General features: G+C 38.8%; 1 protein-coding gene across 6 annotated transcripts in view; it reads right to left on the bottom strand.

The window, feature by feature from the left end:
• Positions 1-19,741, bottom strand: part of LOC126412113 (zinc transporter 1) — a 652,968-nt gene that overhangs the window by 1,168 nt on the left and 632,059 nt on the right. For all 6 annotated transcript variants that reach the window (XM_050081545.1, XM_050081547.1, XM_050081550.1 and 3 more), the window contains 2 exons: positions 14,923-15,009; positions 14,236-14,418 (listed from right to left, as the gene is read on the bottom strand). In XM_050081545.1, the coding sequence (XP_049937502.1) occupies positions 14,236-14,418; positions 14,923-15,009 (270 nt within the window). The remainder of the gene's footprint in view (positions 1-14,235; positions 14,419-14,922; positions 15,010-19,741) is intronic.

Raw genomic sequence — 19,741 nt, 5'->3', positions numbered from 1 at the left:
GCTATTGATCTTCTCTGCAGGTCAGCACAATCCCACAGTCTCCTATGTGTAAAGCAGAAAGAATGAGCTTTCTGATTAACTTATCCTCATGTCGATGCCACCTCATTTAATTATATATCTGGATGACCAGGAACTTGGCACATGAAGCTCTATCTCTACCATACCTGTAAGTTAAATTGTTTTAAGAGTTAAACTGTTCACTGTGACCTGGTGAAAATAGCCTCGGCAACGACCCATACCAATGTTGGGCTGGTGCCTGCTTTCGTGCAGCGTGATCAGCCCCAGTTGAACCACTCTGTCAGGAGGGTAAATATGGAGCTGGATCAGTTGCGTAGGGCGGCCACTCTGTCAGACATTGGATTGGTTCCTGTTGAGGCTATTGATAGGGGGGATCTCACAAGGCCTGGCCTACATCTCAATAGGAAAGGGAAGGGTTGTTAGCGAAATCTATAAGGGGGGGGACACTAGTACTCATGGATGTAACTCTTTTTTAGGCTAATATCAGTGTCCAATGAGAAGTTCAGGCAGGCAGGTGCTAAAGAGGTCCAAAACTCACAAAATTCTCACAACAGGTAAGTAAATAATAATTTTACCATATTTAACCAAAATATTAGTGGATTAAAGAAAAAAGTAGATTCTCAGAAAAGTAAAGTAAAAAATAATGTTACCATTTTTCACCAAAATATTCCGGGATTGAAGAATAAAGTACATCTACATCTACATCTACATCCATACTCCGCAAGCCACCTGGCGGTGTGTGGCGGAGGGTACCTTGAGTACCTCTATCGGTTCTCCCTTCTATTCCAGTCTCGTATTGTTCGTGGAAAGAAGGATTGTCGGTATGCCTCTGTGTGGGCTCTAATCTCTCTGATTTTATCCTCATGGTCTCTTCGCGAGATATACGTAGGAGGGAGCAATATACTGCTGGACTCTTCGGTGAAGGTATGTTCTCGAAACTTTGACAAAAGCCCGTACCGAGCTACTGAGCGTCTCTCCTGCAGAGTCTTCCACTGGAGTTTATCGATCATCTCCGTAACGCTTTCGCGATTACTAAATGATCCTGTAACGAAGCGCGCTGCTCTCCGTTGGATCTTCTCTATATCTTCTATCAACCCTATCTGGTACGGATCCCACACTGCTGAGCAGTATTCAAGCAGTGGGCAAACAAGCGTACTGTAACCTACTTCCTTTGTTTTCGGATTGCATTTCCTTAGGATTCTTCCAATGAATCTCAGTCTGGCATCTGCTTTACCGACGATCAACATTATATGATCATTCCATTTTAAATCACTCCTAATGCGTACTCCCAGATAATTTATGGTATTAACTGCTTCCAGTTGCTGACTTGCTATATTGTAGCTAAATGATAAGGGATCTTTCTTTCTGTGTATTCGTAGCACATTACACTTGTCTACATTGAGATTCAATTGCCATTCCCTGCACCATGCGTCAATTCACTGCAGATCCTCCTGCATTTCAGTACAATTTTCCATTGTTACAACCTCTCGATACACCACAGCATCATCTGCAAAAAGCCTCAGTGAACTTCCGATGTCATCCACAAGGTCATTTATGTATATTGTGAATAGCAACAGTCCTATGACACTCCCCTGCGGCACACCTGAAATCACTCTTACTTCGGAAGACTTCTCTCCATTGAGAATGACATGCTGCGTCCTGTTATCTAGGAACTCCTCAATCCAATCACACAAGTGGTCTGATAGTCCATATGCTCTTACTTTGTTCATTAAACGACTGTGGGGAACTGTATTGAACGCCTTGCGGAAGTCAAGAAACACGGCATCTACCTGTGAACCCGTGTCTATGGCCCTCTGAGTCTCGTGGACGAATAGCGCGAGCTGGGTTTCACATGACCGTCTTTTTCAAAACCCATGCTGATTCCTACAGAGTAGATTTCTAGTCTCCAGAAAAGTCATTATACTCGAACATAATACGTGTTCCAAAATTCTACAACTGATCGACGTTAGAGATATAGGTCTATAGTTCCGCACATCTGCTCGACATCCCTTCTTGAAAACGGGGATGACCTGTGCCCTTTTCCAATCCTTTGGAACGCTACGCTCTTCTAGAGACCTACGGTACACCGCTGCAAGAAGGGGGGCAAGTTCCTTCGGGTACTCTGTGTAAAATTGAACTGGTATCCCATCAGGTCCAGAGGCTTTTCCTCTTTTGAGCGATTTTAATTGTTTCTCTATCCCTCTGTCGTCTATTTCGATATCTACCATTTTGTCATCTGTGCGACAATCTAGAGAAGGGACTACAGTGCAATCTTCCTCTGTGAAACAACTTTGGAAAAAGACATTTAGTATTTCGGCCTTTAGTTTGTTATCCTCTGTTTCAGTACCATTTTGGTCACAGAGTGTCTGGACATTTTGTTTTGATTCACCTACCGCTTTGACATAAGACCAAAATTTCTTAGGATTTTCTGCCAAGTCAGTACATAGAACTTTACCTTCGAATTCATGGAACGCCTCTCGCATAGCCCTCCTCACACTACATTTCGCTTTGCGTAATTTTTGTTTGTCTGCAAGGCTTTGGCTATGTTTATGTTTGCTGTGAAGTTCCCTTTGCTTCCGCAGCAGTTTTCTAACTTGGTTGTTGTACCACGGTGGCTCTTTTCCATCGCTTACGATCTTGCTTGGCACATACTCATCTAACGCATTATGTACGACGGTTTTGAACTTTGCCCACTGATCCTCAACACTATCTGTACTTGAGACAAAACTTTTGTGTTGAGCCAACAGGTACTCTGAAATCTGCTTTTTGTCACTTTTTCTAAACAGAAAAATCTTCCTACCCTTTTTAATATTCCTATTTACGGCTGAAATCATCGATGCCGTAACCGCTTTATGATCGCGGATTCCCTGTTCTGCGTTAACTTTTTCAAATAGTTCGGGTCTGTTTGTCACCAGAAGGTCTAATATGTTATCGCCACGAGTCGGTTCTCTGTTTAACTGCTCAAGGTAGTTTTCAGATAAAGCACTTAAAAAAATTTCACTGCATTCTTTGTCCCTGCCACCCGTTATAAACGTCTTAGTCTCCATGTCTATATCCGGCAAATTAAAATCTCCACCCACAACTATAACATGGTGGGGAAATCTACTCGAAATATTTTCCAAATTATCCTTCAGGTTCTCAGCCACAACAGCTGCTGAGCCAGGAGGCCTATAGAGACATCCAATTACCATGTCTGAGCCTGCTTTAACCGTGACCTTCACCCAAATCATTTCACATTTCGGATCTCCATCCATTTCCTTCGATACTATTGCACTTCTTATCGCTGTAAACACGCCTCCCCCTTCACTGTCCAGCCTGTCTCTGCGGTATACATTCCAATCTGAGTTTAGGATTTCATTACTATTTACGTCTGGTTTCAGCCAACTTTCTGTCCCTAGTACTATATGAGTTCCTGGTTTGTTTAGATCACATTGAATCTGATAATTTAATAGATATACTATACCTGTCTGAGCATCACATTGTGTCTGATATGGAGAAGGTAAATATCAGTGGTTATAAACTAGCTACACATATGAGTAGAGAGAATAAGGTGGGAGGAGGAGTTGCCATATATGTCAAAAGTTATCATTGTGTAGAAAGCTTAGATACAACAAAGCTTTGCCTTGAGCAACATATAGAAGCATGTGCCTGTCAACTTAAACTGAAGGAGGGCTCCTTTATAACTGTAACAGTACATAGGTCCCCTTCAGGAAACTTTCATTTATTCCTGGAAAACTTGGATGCCTTGTTGTGCTATCTGTAAGATAGGGGAAAGCAAATTATTATTTGTGGGGACTTGAATGTTGATTCACTGAAAGAGTGTAATAGGAAGAATGACCTGGAAGTCTTGCTCGGTTCTTTCAATTTGACATCTGTCATTAATTTTCCTACTCGGATAGTAAAGGACAGCAGCACATTGATAGATAACACTTTTATAGACCAAGATAGGTTTAAAAACATAAATTCTTGTCCTGTTGAGAATGGGCTTTCTGATCATGGTGCTCAGCTAGTTACAGTATATGACATAGCTCCATTCAGTAATTCAAAACTACCCTCCAAAGTTGTGCGTTCAATTAATGAGTCAACAATTAGAAATTTCAGAGAAAATCTTCAGCAGCTAGACTGGGATGAGGTGTACAAGGAACCCGATGCTAATTTAAAATATAACTTGTTTCATGATACACTTGTAAGAGAATTTGAAAACTGTTTCCCCAAGAAAGTAGTTAAATATAATTATAAGAAATCATGCATAAAACCTTGGCTTACTAAAGGAATAAAAATATCTTGTAACCCCAAAAGGGAACTGTATCTAACAACAAGAAAGAGTAATGACCCAGATACAGCCAAATATTATAAAAACTACTGTGCTACATTAAGAAAGGTTATTAAAAAGTCCAAAAGCATGTGGATCATGTCTGAGATTAATACCTCTGATAGCAAAATCAAAACAATTTGGAATATTATTACAAGGGAGACAGGGCAACCAAGAGTACAGGATGACGGAATCACTATCAAAGTGAATGTAAACTTTATAAACAACAATCTGGAAGTCGAAAACATTTTGAATAATCATTTTTTAAATGTTGTAGAGAAAATAGGATCTAAATGTTCATTAGAAGAACCAAGGCAGTTAATGGAAGAGGCCTTACCCACACCATTTGATACAATAGAAATTCCACTCACCTCTCCTCCTGAAATGAGGCAGATAATAAACACTCTCAAGAATAGAAGCTCACATGGAATTGATGGCATTTCCAGCAAGATAATAAAAGCTTGTTCCCAAGAAATAAGTGGAATTCTTAGCTACATATGTAATAGCTCTCTGAAGCAGGGTATTTTTCCAGATAGACTGAAGTATGCCATTGTTAAACCACTGCATAAAAAAGGGGATACGTCTGATGTCAACAACTACCGCCCAATCTCTCTTCAGCAGCTAGACTGTTGAAAAAGTAATGCATTGTAGAGTAGCTTCACACCTTTGTAAAAATAACGTTTTAACAAAATGTCAGTTTGGTTTCCAGAAGGGTTTTTCAATGGAAAATGCTATATATACTTTCACTAATGAAATATTAAATGCTCTGAGTAACCGGAAGTCACCTACTGGGATTTTTTTGTGATCTATCAAAGGCTTTTGATTGTTTAAATCATGGAATACTTCTAGATAAGCTCAAGTACTGTGGTATAAATGGGTCAGCGCTCAAATGGTTTAAATCATACCTAACTGGAAGAGTGCAGAAAGTTGAAATAAGCAGTTCACATAATATGCAAAAAAACTGGTGATTTCTCAAATTGGGGAACAATCAAGAATGGGGTGCCACAAGGTTCGGTCTTGGGTCCTCTGCTGCTCTTAATATATATTAATGACTTGCCATTCTATATTCACGAAGATGCAAAGCTGATACTTTTTGCCGATGATACAAGTATAGCTATCACACCCAACAAACAAGAATTAACTGGTGAAATTGTAAACGATGTTTTTCAGAAAATCATTAAGAGGTTCTCTGCAAATGGGCTCTCATTAAACTTTGACAAAACACGGTATATACGGTTCCACACAATAAATGGAATGACACCATTAATAAAAATAGACTTCGATCAGAAATCGGTAGCTAAGGTAGAATATTCAAAATTTCTAGGTGTCTGCATTGACGAGGGGTTGAACTGAAAAAAAAAAACACAGAGGATTTGCTGAAACGTTTGAGTTGAGCTACTTATGCTATTAGGGTCATTGAAAATTTTGGTGATATACATTTGAGTAAATTAGCTTACCATGCCTATTTTCATTCTCTGCTTTCGTATGGCATCATATTCTGGGGTAACTCATCAATGAGTAAAAGAGTGTTCATTGCACAAAAGCGTGTAATCAGATTAATTGCTGGAGCTCATCCAAGATTATCCTGCAGACACTTATTTAAAGAGCTAGAGATCTTCACTGTAGCCTCACAATATATATATGCACTTATGAAATTAACAATCCAAACGAATTCAAAAGTAATAGCAGTGTACATGGCTACAACACTAGGAGAAAGGATGATCTTCACAACTCAAGGTTAAATCTAACTTTGGCTCAGAAGGGGGTAAATTATGCTGCCACAAAAGTCTTTGTTCACTTACCTAATAGCATCAGAAGTCTGACAGATAGCCATATAGCATTTAAAAGGAAATTAAAAGAATTTCTTAATGGCAACTCCTTCAACTCATTAGATGAATTTTTGTATATAGTAAGTGTGTAATTTCCCCGACCCCCACCAAAAATTAAAAATAGTAACGGTCATGTAATATTTTGTGTAATGTGTAATGAACATGATAAAATCGCACCATGAAAGTACGAATATGTCTGAGAATTGGACGGAAGTGAAGTACAAAAGACGCAAACAGATAATACAAGATACAAAAAACGGTGAAAGAAACATAAACGTAGTGAGCGAAAATTACATTCAAGCTCTTTCGACTACGGATTGTGACAGTGTTGTTAACAGTTCGAGTGTACCATGTGGAAAACCAAACAACTTTGTGAATGAGGTAAAACATGGAATATTTCAAAGGCAGTTAAGTAAAAGATCATATGTGAAAGTGCTCATGAAAAATCTTAAACCGTTAAGCTGTTCTACTGAGACAATATCGACGTGTGTTAACAGAAAAGACATAATAAATAGTGCCAAACAAGACTTCGCTTACTGCAAAGGTAGACAGAAAACAGGTAGTCTTGGAACAGCAAGTACTAGTAAAATTGAACTGTATGCCAACAGCCAAGGACGAAACATAGGCACTGAATTTCGGCGTACAAGCAGTCGGAATTTTAATTTTAACTGTACAATAAAACCAGGAGCAAAATTCAGTGCTGCTACATCAATGAGCCAAGAAAAAATTTCCTCATTGAGCAAAAAGGACTTTTCCATCTTCCTGGCAGGATCAAATGATGTCGCTAGGAACGTAAAAAACGATCTCTTAATCTCACTAAAAAGAAAACTGTATGAGCTGAGAGGAACAAATGGTATTGTTTTTTCAGTGCCACATCATTACGACTTGATAGAACGGTCCTGTGCAAATAAAGAAATTGAAACTGCAAATAAAGAGATGCAAAATATTTGCAAGAGGTTTGATAATGTAACATTTGTGAACATCAGCAATTTAGGGAAAAGAATTCATACAACAGACGGTTCTCATCTAAATGTACTTGGAAAAAACTTAATAGTAACAAAAATTTTAGAACTAGTAAATAAAATCTCAAATGTGCAGTGTGATGATAGAAAAGTCATACCTCTCATGGACAGGAAGTGTGTGTTACCTGGAGACACAAATGTGAAATCTGCTGTCGGTGAAGCTACACCTCTCCAAGACAAATGTGAAATTTTATTAATGCAAGTGAACACTCCAAAAGTTAACAATTCACAGAGAGGCACAGCAGTTGTGGAACAACAAACACCAGAAATAAGTGAAACAACAGCAGCACCATCATTATCATCAGAAGCAACAGCAACAAGAACAGCAGCAGCAGTAGCAGAACCAATGACAACTATAGCAGCAACACAGCAATGCTTAAGGAGGAGCCAAAGGAAAAATACATCTGTGTCATTCAGTGATAATTTTTTATGGTTTCAAGCCAAGAAGAAAATAAAAATGTGAAAAACCAGCCTGCTAACTCACAGATAAGTCACAACAACATCCTATTTTTAAACATTCAAGGTCTTGAAAGTAAAGTTGAAATTCTGGAGGAGTCATTGCCACAGAATAAGTTTTCTTTCTTATGTCTATCAGAACATTGGCTTAAAACAGAACAAATACAATACTATGTACCAGAAGGTTATAAATATGGAAACAGTTTTTGCAGGTCTCAGTACCGTAATGGTGGTACTGTTATCTATGTTTCAAATGAAATAGAGTGTAGAGCACTAGATCTTAGTTGGGCATGTGTAGAGAAACACTTTGAAATTACTGGGATCATATGTGATATAATGAAACTTATCATAGTATGTATTTACCATTCCCCTCATGCAGATGATAAAACTTTTTTAGATAATTTAGACAGTGTACTCTGCTACATGACGAAATGGAAACAGTATGTAACTGTAATTGGGGGAGACTTTTAATTCAAGCTTTGATGTAACATGTAACGAAGCCAGTGTAAATAAGTTACTGAATATGCTAAGGCAGCACAACTTCCATCACGTAAATTCAGAACCAACAAGATTACAAGCATGCTTGGATAATGCTTTTGTCAACTGTGTTCGTGATATGTACTCCGCCAAGGTAAAGGAATTTGTTTTCTCAGACCACTCCATGTTAAAAGTAGAGTTAAGACATTTTATAAAAGGGGATGAGAGCAAGGCTGCACAAAAGTTAACAAAAACCAATACCTTGATATTAAAAAAACACAATCTCATAAAACTAACACACCAGCCGAGCATAACAAACTGGGACAAATTATTTCAAAACTGTTATTCCAGTGCCCAAACAGTTTATGAAACTTTCCACAATTACTTAACAGGCACTTTAAAAGCCCATATTGTTCAAAAGAAATATCATAAAACAAGAAAGGGTAAATTGTGGTACACCAAAGAACTGGAGAATCTAAAAAAATAAGCTACTGGTGTTGAAGCGCCTTGCCAAAGTAAACAATTCTAATGAAATTAAGAATCTCAAAAAAGCCACTAAGAAACTGTATAAGAAAGAGTTACAATTGGCAAAACAAAGATACAACACAAATATCATAAAAAATAGTAAAAACCAATGCAAAACAGCCTGTTCAGTAAATAATACTGTTAAAGGTGAAGTTAAAAACTTTGACAAGACAGTCCCAATACCAACAGATACATTCAATAAATATTTTGTAAACTGTGCTGATGATATCAAAAAGTTGATCAGTAAACCCAATGTAACATGTATAGATTATCTTAAGAGAGTAAACCTAAATCATAATAGAATCAGATCATGATTGAAACACTTTAAAGAGGTACGCCAACATGAAGTTCTTAAAATAATCAAAGAAATGAAAAATTCATACAGTACTGATATTTTTAATATGTCAAACACACTGTTGAAAGAAATCATACATTACATTGCAGCGCCATTAACATATTCTATAAACCTGTGTCTCATAGAAGGGGTTTTTCCTGATCCTCTCAAACTATCCAAGGTAACTCCAGTCTTTAAAAAGGGTATCAAATCAGATCCTGCAAACTACAGACCAATTTCATTCATTCCAGTACTAGGAAAAGTCTTTGAAGGCATAATATATCAGCAGATGTATGAGTACCTTGAACTAAATGGTATGTTAAGTGCATCACAGTTTGGTTACAGAAAAGGAAGGTCAGCTATACATGCTATAGAGAATGTTGACTGGAATACTCTCTTTCAAATTCTGAAGGTGGCAGGGGTAAAATACAGGGAGCGAAAGGCTATTTACAATTTGTATAGAAACCAAATGGCAGTTATAAGAGTTGAGGGGCATGAAAGGGAAGCAGTGGTTAGGAAGGGAGTGAGACAAGGTTGTAGCCTCTCCCCGATGTTATTCAATCTGTATATTGAGCAAGCAGTGAAGGAAACAAAAGAAAAATTCGGAGTAGGTATTAAAATCCATGGAGAAGAAATAAAAACTTTGAGGTTCGCCGATGACATTGTAATTCTGTCAGAGCATTAACATTTTAGCAGCATTCGAGGACCATGCTCACACACAGATCTGAGCAAAGTTTTTGACTGTGTTGACCACTCACTTTTGCTCTCTAAACTTGAGTACTATGGAATGTGTGATAAAAGTTTAAAACTCATCAAATCATACCTCAATAAAAGGAAACAGGTGGTGAGTTCAGGAAGTTATCTGTGAAACACACTCGAGGTTCAACATGGAGTGCCACAGGGATCTAAATTGGGACCACTTCTTTTCCTTTTACACATAAATGACTTACCAGGAAATATAGATGAAAAGACATATATGTATGCAGACGATACAACTTTTCTATCTGTAAACCATGTACTTGATAACCTTGTAAGTGATATGAAATTGGCAAAAGAAAATGCAACATCATGGTTTAATGCAAATTGTCTACTATTAAATGAGGAAAAGACCCAGAATATGTGGTTCAGCCTATCAAAGACTACAAAAATAGAAAAACAAAAGGCAAAGTTTTTAGGTATCATACTTGACAACAGTCTAAGATGGAACTCTCATGTTGATCACATAGAGGTTAGCTTGTCAAGAGTTATATATTTGTTGAAGAGACTTATGTGTTGTGCGACACTTGAGTACGTAAGGACAGTGTACTTTGCCTTTATTCAATCTGTTTTAAGGTATGGGTTAATACTCAGGGGAAACAGCAGAAAAATAAATGAAATTATGGTGATCCAGAAGAAAGCAGTCAGAGTAATGGCTAAGGTAGATAACAGAACGGTCCGCAGCTCGTGGTCGTGCAGTAGTGTTCTCGCTTCCCACGCCCGGGTTCCCGGGTTCGATTCCCGGCGGGGTCAGGGATTTTCTCTGCCTCGTTATGACTGGGTGTTGTGTGCTGTCCTTAGGTTAGTTAGGTTTAAGTAGTTCTAAGTTCTAGGGGACTGATGACCATAGATGTTAAGTCCCATAGTGCTCAGAGCCATTTGAACCATTTTTTAGATAACAGAACAAATTGTAAACCATTGTTCATTAAATATAGAATTTTAACAGTTATTAATTTATATATTCTTGACAGTGTTAACTACGTACTTGCTGAACTACCTAATTTAAGTGTAACAAATCAGAGGCATGACTACTATACAAGAACCTGTACTTCTCTGCTGTTACCACAAAATAGATTAGCTAAAACAAACAATAGTTCTAAGTATATGGCAATTAAAATATATAACAAATTGTCTAAAAATGCATCAATCAAGCCTGACAAATTATTTAAAGAAAATGTACATAAATTCTTGTTAACTAATCCATTCTATTCATTAGAAGGATTTTTAGAAATGCCCAATATCAACTTAAATATGTAAAAATTTATTTTGTAAAATTAATAGGCTAAGTGAACTGATGAAGTCTATTGCATGTAATAATGCTGAATGACCAATAAATAATCTGAATCTGAATCTGTATAAGCACCTTTTATTAACCTGACATGTTCCACATCATTGCGAAGTGTCGTATTCATGATCTATGGAACGAGTACTAATCTAATCTAATCTGTGAATTAGCTGTAAACTTGTCACCATATTCTTGTGGGTGTCTCTAACATGGCCGTGTTTGAGTTCTTTATCAAAGTACTTGTGCAACCATCATAACAAATTAGTTTTTGAAGAAAGTATGAATTAATGATGTAGAATGCAGATCGTTTAGGCTGATCAAGATGGAGTGGAACTAGCACTGAACCTTGTGGATATATCATTATTAATGTTTCTCCCACTTCAACTCTAGTCATGTCCTGTTGTGTAATCTGTTAATATGACATCATCCATGCAAGATGAATGGCATTAATGCCTTAATATTTTAGTAGCCCTACTAGAGTTATGTTGTTGTTGTTGTTGTTGTTGTTGGTGGTGGTGGTGGTGGTGATGGTGGTGATGGTGGACTTCAGTCCAGAGACTGGTTTGATGCAGCCTTCCATGCTACTCTATCCTGTGCAAGCCTCTTCATCTCCGAATAACTACTGAAACCTACATTCTTCTGAATCTGCTTAGCATATTCATCTCTTGGTCTCCCTCTATGATTTTTAACCTTCACACTTCCCTCCAGTACTATATTGGTGATCCCTTGATGCCTCAGAATGTGTCCTGGCAACCGATCCCTTCTTCTAGTCAAGTTGTGTTCAACAAATTCCTCTTCCCCTCAGTTCTGTTCAGTACCTCACCAGAAATTGCCGGCAGAGTGATTTTCTTTTCTAATTGTATCCACAAAGAGTTTATGAGGTTTCAGGTTGCAGTCTATGTAGAGAAGCCATTTACAAAACTAAAACTTGGTAATATAGGTAGTAGGATGACATTTCTACAATTAGAAGCCACTCCTTTATCTCTACTTATGTAAATGAGTGTTACTACCACGTACTTAAGTCTTTCAGGAATTTTATCTTTACTCATCATGTTCATTCAGCTGAGAAGCTACTCTAACAATAAGGCAAGCTGAAAGAAGCATGTGAATTACATTAAAAGTGCCACCATGAAAAGTTTATTTTTTTGTATGACCAGCTAGTATGGTACTTTACTCAGTATGATGCATGGTTTCAAATTAATAGACTTAGGACAGTATTTTCGAAACAGTTCAGTTTTGCAAAGTAGTATATGATCCAGCTTTAGGAGTATTCAGAAGAAATGCTGCTGGATTTGAAGTGAGATCAGTCATCACTGACTGTAAAAATGGGTGGTGAACTCTGTGTACGTGTAGATAACGTGTGTGAAAAATTGGAAGCAGCTCATGATAAGGAAAATCTGACATCTTCTCCTTGGTTTTATCCATCTGCTCATTCACAAGTAACAAGAAATTAGATTTCAGATCTCTTATGCCTGTCACAAAGTTTCCTGAAATGAGGGAGCATTGACTGACGTAACATCCACTCGACATCATCAACAGATGACTTTTTGTGTCTTCATTTCATTTCTTTTTTTTCCATTTCAGTAAGTTTTCCATTTTGAGCTTTGGCCTGTATCATCAGCATACAAAAAAGATAAACCTAGGGCAGCTGTGTACTCTGCATAGCAGGCTACAGCAGGTAGCAACAGCCTTGCATGTGGCACATAGCAGCCAACCTCATCACAGATAATCTCCAACGTATCTTATTTATTTACTCAAGAATGGAACAAGGTATCACTCTCCCTCCACCCTTAAAAGCAATTCTGATATATTAGCTATATTTTGAATGTAGTACTCTGTGACCTGAAGCCTACCAGTAGTGAACCGGCCAGTGACTTCAACTTCAGTGCGAACTTCTTGAAAAATACCAAGTGATTTACTTAATTGCAAACTACTATAATAACTAGGCACAATAATGAAAAGAAATCCAGTACATTATCAAGATGTGATGCCGGACTATAAGTTGTTTTTTTAAGAATAACTTCAAAACCAAATGTGAAAGACAGCATAGCAGAGAATATGTGAATCCCAAAACAGTGGCTTTTAATACTTTATGTGAAAAGTAAAGTTTTATTGAGAAATTAACTTCGTCTACATAAAACATTTTTTTAGGCATGTCAGATGAAATTTCCATCACCATGTACTGTACAATGCAAATTGCAAGGAGTCACTGCATACTGTGTTGCGCCAGGGGATATGACAGAGGTATGTGTTTGTCTTATCACTGTCGTTACAGTGTGAACCAGTTAAGTTGCTTCAACTATGTTTCTACAAGCTCACTGATACGAGTTGCTTTTGCACCATACATGGAGTCGCATTGTATATAGTGTAGCCTCAGTGTGAACTGTGCCTTAGAAGAGCAGCTGAATGGAGTGGATGTGCCTTGGAAAGAGGTTATAAGATGATGAACGACAACAACAAAAGTTAAACAAGGGTAATGGCATGTACTTAAAAAAACTAAACTACTCCCAAATGGGTCATGAAAGCCCAATGGTACTGACCGGCCGCTGTCTCATCGTCAGCTCATAGGTGTCACTGGATGTGGATGTGGATATGGATATGGATATGGATATGGAGGGGCATATGGTTAGCTCGCCGCTCTCCCGGTCGAATGTCAGTTTCAGAGACCAGAGTAATGGAATGAAGTTGAATTAAATAAGGCCATGCTAACACAATTAGCTTCAGAAATGACATGCTGAAAGTAGCAGATGAGTTTTTCTGCTTGGGTAGCAGAACACCTTATGATATCTCAAGTAAAGAGAATATAAAACACAGACTGGTAATACACAGAAGGGCTTTTCTGCTAGTATTTTTCTGGAGTGCAGCATTATACAGAAGCAAAAACTGAACAATAAAGAGCTCAGGCCAGAAGTGGACTGAAGATTTTGGAATATGGTGCTACAAAAGAATTCTGAAGATTAGATGGGTTGATCAGATAATCAATGAAGAAGAGCCGAATCAAGGGGTTGGAATGAGGGGGGGAGGGACTAAAATTATAGAGAGAGACCAGGATTTGACTTCAGTAAGCAGGTTCAGGAGGATGTAACCAATCTTCAGATTGGAAACCACATCATAATAAATCATAATCAATTGGAAAGAATTTTGAGTAGACACAAAGGAAACACTGGAACTACCAAAAAAATATACTATATTCTTCCAAAGCAGTTGGAAGTAAACTGCACCTTAATGCACTCCTTGTCTGGGGTACCCTTCTGGGGCAGTTGTTTGCAGGCAGGGTCCACAGAGACGCCAGGCACCAACTTGAGGCAGCAGTGTCTCTCGATGCAGCCCTGGCCACGACACTGTACCAGGCAGCTTTTCTCTTCAATGCTTGGCAGTGCAATAATGTTGGTGTCATTGTCAGTCTGTCAGACAGAAAGAAGATCACTGTTACTACTATAAAACTGCAAAATTTTCTTAAAATTCTTCTCTTAAAACTTCCATGTGGCTGTGGTCAATGTGTAAATCTATTCACAGACATTTATTCCCACCCATTGGAGATGTCTTCAGAGGTGAAGGACTGGAAACTGAGTAGAAATCTCTCAGCTCTTCAACCATTGAAATTCCTTGCCATGCAAAATCAGCATTTATGTTTTATTTAACTTTAAGTACACTTTCTTTCTGTCAAAATCATTAAATGTTTATACACTTCTTTTTACCTCACTATGAAAGCTCACAAAACAATGCAATGTGTTCACTAAAATATTAGCTTCTAAAATTTTTGTTTTGTGTGTTCACATTGTAAAGAGTGTTTTGCCATGTAAGCCTTATCTGTTTGTCTTGCAGCCTGGACGTTATAAGTAATTACTGGCCATGAAATCCATCATTCTGTTATCTATTTGAAATTTTAACATAGAGTGCCAACATACCTCAAAAAATTCTGGTTGGATCGTCACTTGAGTTATCCCTTGTTCTTCAAAGAAGTCAATTATTTTTTGAGATTTCTTCGCATAATCCTGCAAATAAATATCAAGTGAATACAGAGCAAATAGTTTTTCTATGAATAGTTTTTTTGTTAAACTGAAAGAAATATTAAATTTCATTGGCAACTAGTCGATCCCCATCTCTTGGGCATTATGAAGCAACAACACAAGAAAGTTGTACTATATGTTCCCATTTCTCGGCACGCCATGATACATACAGTGGTGTGGAAAGACCAACATGTAACTGCATCCCATATTCAATCATGTGCTGAATTCCATAGATCTCAAGGAGAACTTTCAGGGATGAACTATGAGTGAAGGTATACATAAACCAAACATAAGTGAGTCACAGAGACTTAATCTGTGTACTGTAGGCCCTATTAATAATATAACCTATCACTACACTGCTTAATGTTGTCACTGGTTATTCCAGCAAAATTTAATCTGTCTAACACACACACACACACACACACACACACACACACACACACACACACACAGAGAGAGAGAGAGAGAGAGAGAGAGAGAGAGAGAGAGAGAGAGAGAGAGAGAGAGAGAGCAGTCTCAGGCAACTGAACCCACACTGCGAGTAGCAGCACCGGTGTGTGATGGGAATGGTGACCGGGTGGGGATAAGGAGGAGGCTGGGGCGGGGAGGGGGAGGGTGGGGAGGGTGGGGAGGGATAGTATGGTAGGGGCAGCGGACAGTGAGGTGCTGCAGGTTAGATGGAGGGGGCAGGGGAGAGATGGAGAGGGGGTGCATAGTGGAAAAGGAGAGAAGTAAAAAGACTGTGATGGTGGAACGACGGCTGTGTAGTGCTGGAATGGGAACAGGGAAGGGGCTGGATGGGTGAGGACAGTGGCTGACAAAGGTTGAGGCCAGGAGGGTTACAGGTACATAGGATGTATTGCAGGGAAAGTTCCCACCTGTACAATTCAGAAAAGCTGGTGTTGGTGGGCAGGATCCATGTGCACAGGCTGTGAAGCAGTCACTGAAATGAAGGATGTCATGTTTGGCAGTGTGCTTAAAATACATCAAAATATGTACTGGAATACAAACACATATAGAGTGCAAGACAATTCAGTCTATTAGCTGACAGCCAGCGATTGAAAGAAGATTGTGGCTGCACTCTGAAGACTGTCCTTGTGTTTTATGGAGCTTTATTGGGATGAAAGGTCAAAACAATATCACTCATTGTAATGCAGTTCTGTAACCTGATGTAAAGAATGCTTAAGTGGATGAATTAGTAAATATTTTGTTGAAAATTTATTCTTTGTGAAAAATTTTCTGTCTTCTGCATCGAGCTACTGATCTGAAGTGGCAAGAAAACAATGAGTGTAAAAATAATTTACAAAATATTTCTAATGGATTATGCAGAGGAAAATTATTTTAATATTAAAAAAGGAAAAGGTGCCCTAATGTTCTGCAGAATTATATTTATCTGGTCATGAAGCAGTTTTTGGCTTCTCATGTCATCTTCAGGTGACAATTATTTTATGTTGCTGTTTTTTTGTCCTATGATTTAGACTGGGAAAGTTATTATGTTCATGCGCAATCAAACTTTGGATAATGGTATGTGTGTCTTAGAATGACTACATCACAAGGGAAAGAATAATAATGCAACATGCAAAGAGAACACAGTAATGTGAAAGATGACATTCTATACAGCTAAAATGCCAGCACCATGCCTAAGGGTTAACTTCTTTACTGGATCAAGTATCTGTAGCTCCATTGCCTCCTGTCATACAAAAATGATGGCAGAGTTCCACCACTGCTAATGCAGAAAATGTTCTCTCATTTCTATACAGAAACACCTAAAAATCCATTATGTTGAATCAGTCACTTGGGCAGAAGAAATTATTACACATTGTTGCATTGCTGCACGAGTGAAACTGGTGTCTTCAGAATTCGAAGCTCTTCATGATATGGGAATGTAATGACATATTTTCAAATTGGAGGGAAATCATTGGTAGTGCAGCTGAAAATTTACTGCAGTGTGCAGTTATGTGAGGTCAGATTGGTTCTTGACAATGGGATGGAAAATCCAGGAAGAGAGTGCTAATTGATGTGGGGAATGGGAAGGGAATCAGTTAGTCTTGACATACTTTTGCTTGTGACACCAGGTATAGGTACAGTGAGCCAGAATGAATGTACTACAACCATTCTGGCATTCAATCACTATACAGGGTGTTACAAAAAGGTATGGCCAAACTTTCAGAAAACATTCCTCACACACAAATAAAGAAAAGATGTTATGTGGACATGTGTCCGGAAACGCTTAATTTCCATGTTAGAGCTCATTTTAGTTTCGTCAGTATGTACTGTACTTCCTCGATTCACTGCCAGTTGGCCCAATTGAAGGAAGGTAATGTTGACTTCAGTGCTTGTGTTGACATGCGACTCATTGCTCTACAGTATTAGCATCAAGCACATCAGTACGTAGCATCAATAGGTTAGTGTTCATCACGAACGTGGTTTTGCAGTCAGTGCAATGTTTACAAATGCGGAGTTGGCAGATGCCCATTTGATGTATGGATTAGCATGGGACCATAGCCGTGGTGCGGTATGTTTGTATCGATACAGATTTCCAGAACAAAGTTGTCCCGACAGGAAGACGTTCGAAGCAATTGATCAGCGTCTTAGGGAGCACGGAACATTCCAGCCTATGACTCGGCACTGGGGAAGGCCTAGAACGACAAGGGCACCTGAAATGGATGAGGCAATTCTTTGTGCAGTTGACGATAACCCTAATGTCAGCGTCAGAGAAGTTGCTCCTGTACAAGGTAACGTTGACCACGTCACTGTATGGAGAGTGCTACGGGAGAACCAGTTGTTTCTGTACCATGTACAGTGTGTGCAGGCAGTATCAGCAGCTGATTGGCTTCCACGGGTACACTTCTGCAAATCGTTCATCCAACAATGTGTCAATCCTCATTTCAGTGCAAATGTTCTCTTTACGGATGAGGCTTCATTCCAATGTGATCAAATTGTAAATTTTCACAATCAACATGTGTGGGCTGACGAGAATCCGCACGCAATTGTACAATCACGTCATCAACACAGATTTTCTGTGAATGTTTGGGAAGGCATTGTTGGTAATGTCTTGATTGGGCCCCATGTTCTTCCACCTACGCTCAATGGAGCACGTTATCATGATTTCATACGGGATACTCTACCTGTGCTGCTAGAACATGTGCCTTTACAAGTACGACACATGTGGTTCATGCACGATGCAGCTCCTGCACATTTCAGTCGAAGTGTTCGTACGCTTCTCAACAACAGATTCGATGACCGATGGCTTGGTAGAGGCAGACTAATTCCATGGCCTCCATGCTCTCCTGACCACAACCCTCTTGACTTTCATTTATGGGGGCATTTGAAAGCTCTTGTCTGCGCAACCCCGGTACCAAATGTAGAGACTCTTCGTGCTTGTATTGTGGACAGCTGTGATACAATACGCCATTCTCCAGGGCTTCATCAGCGCATCAGGGATTCCATGCGACGGAGGGTGGATGCATGTATCCTCACTAACGGAGGACATTTTGAACATTTCCTGTAACAAAGTGTTTGAAGTCACACTGGTACATTCTGTTGCTGTGTGTTTCCATTCCATGATTAATGTGATTTGAAGAGAAGTAATAAAATGAACTCTAACATGGAAAGTAAGTGTTTCCGGACACATGTCCACATAACATATTTTCTTTCTTTGTGTGTGAGGAATGCTTCCTGAAAGTTTGGCCATATCGTTTTGTAACACCCTGTAGATCCACTGCCCACTGTACTGATGTAGACATACTTCTGTGATCTGCCAAACATGTTTTCTAGATGTGTGGGGTGTCCAATTTGCGTCTGTTTGAGAATATGTATGCGGGATGTCTCTGAAGAGTTCTGTATCATGTAATGGTACTTTGACTTCCGTGCCTCCGCCAATACAAAGTTATAATTTACGATCGCGCACGCAGAAGAGCGCTGCGCCAGCGACCGATTTTTATAAATAATTTTGTTCATCTTTTTACTTTTGCATAGGTTTTTGTTTTTAACAACTAATTGATAAGACTCTCTCTCTTGTCTTCATACGAACGACGTGTATTTTTCGGCGATGTGTTGAATGTGCTTTTGGGTGGAAATTAAAATTACATTACAAAGCAAGGTTGTTTCAATAGTGATTCAAGGTGGTTATCACCAAATTTGTAAATTGATCATGACAGTGACAACTTGAAGAAGTTTTCAACAGACGGAGAAAAGTGAAAGACGGGTCGTCCTACAAGAGAAATTAGGAGGACAGCCATGAAGACTATATTGTAATTAACACTGCAAATCTAACAAGATTATAAGGTAAATTTCAATTAGTTTCTGATGCTATTTCTGTACAGTCGCTTTTTGTAGTGTTGCCGACCCGGTCTGCCATGCACGGTCAAATTACAGCACGATCTCAATCAATAATACGAAGTCCGCCTTATCCGTAACTGAAACCACCAAAATGCAAGACATCAATCAGATTTTCTATTTCATATTTTTCACATCAGAGCCCCGAGGATAAAGGAAACACTACAATCAGCACCACAGAATGTAATGTTCATGCACCTCATCCTTCTAGAAGTTATTTTTCATCACATGAAGCCCCACTTGCTATTGCCAGAATCCACGTGCTCATGGTGCAAGACAAATTACGCACTGTTAGCTCCAAAGATTAGCTAAGAGAGATGTTTACTGGTGGACATGGGAGAATTATGATCACTGTTGTGCTATTAAAACCTTGTTTGTC

The sequence above is a fragment of the Schistocerca serialis genome, chromosome 7 (genome assembly GCF_023864345.2).
Source record: "Schistocerca serialis cubense isolate TAMUIC-IGC-003099 chromosome 7, iqSchSeri2.2, whole genome shotgun sequence".
Taxonomy (NCBI): domain Eukaryota; kingdom Metazoa; phylum Arthropoda; class Insecta; order Orthoptera; family Acrididae; genus Schistocerca; species Schistocerca serialis.
Note: the sequence above shows the minus strand (reverse complement) of the source record. Positions and strands in the feature narration are given on the sequence as shown.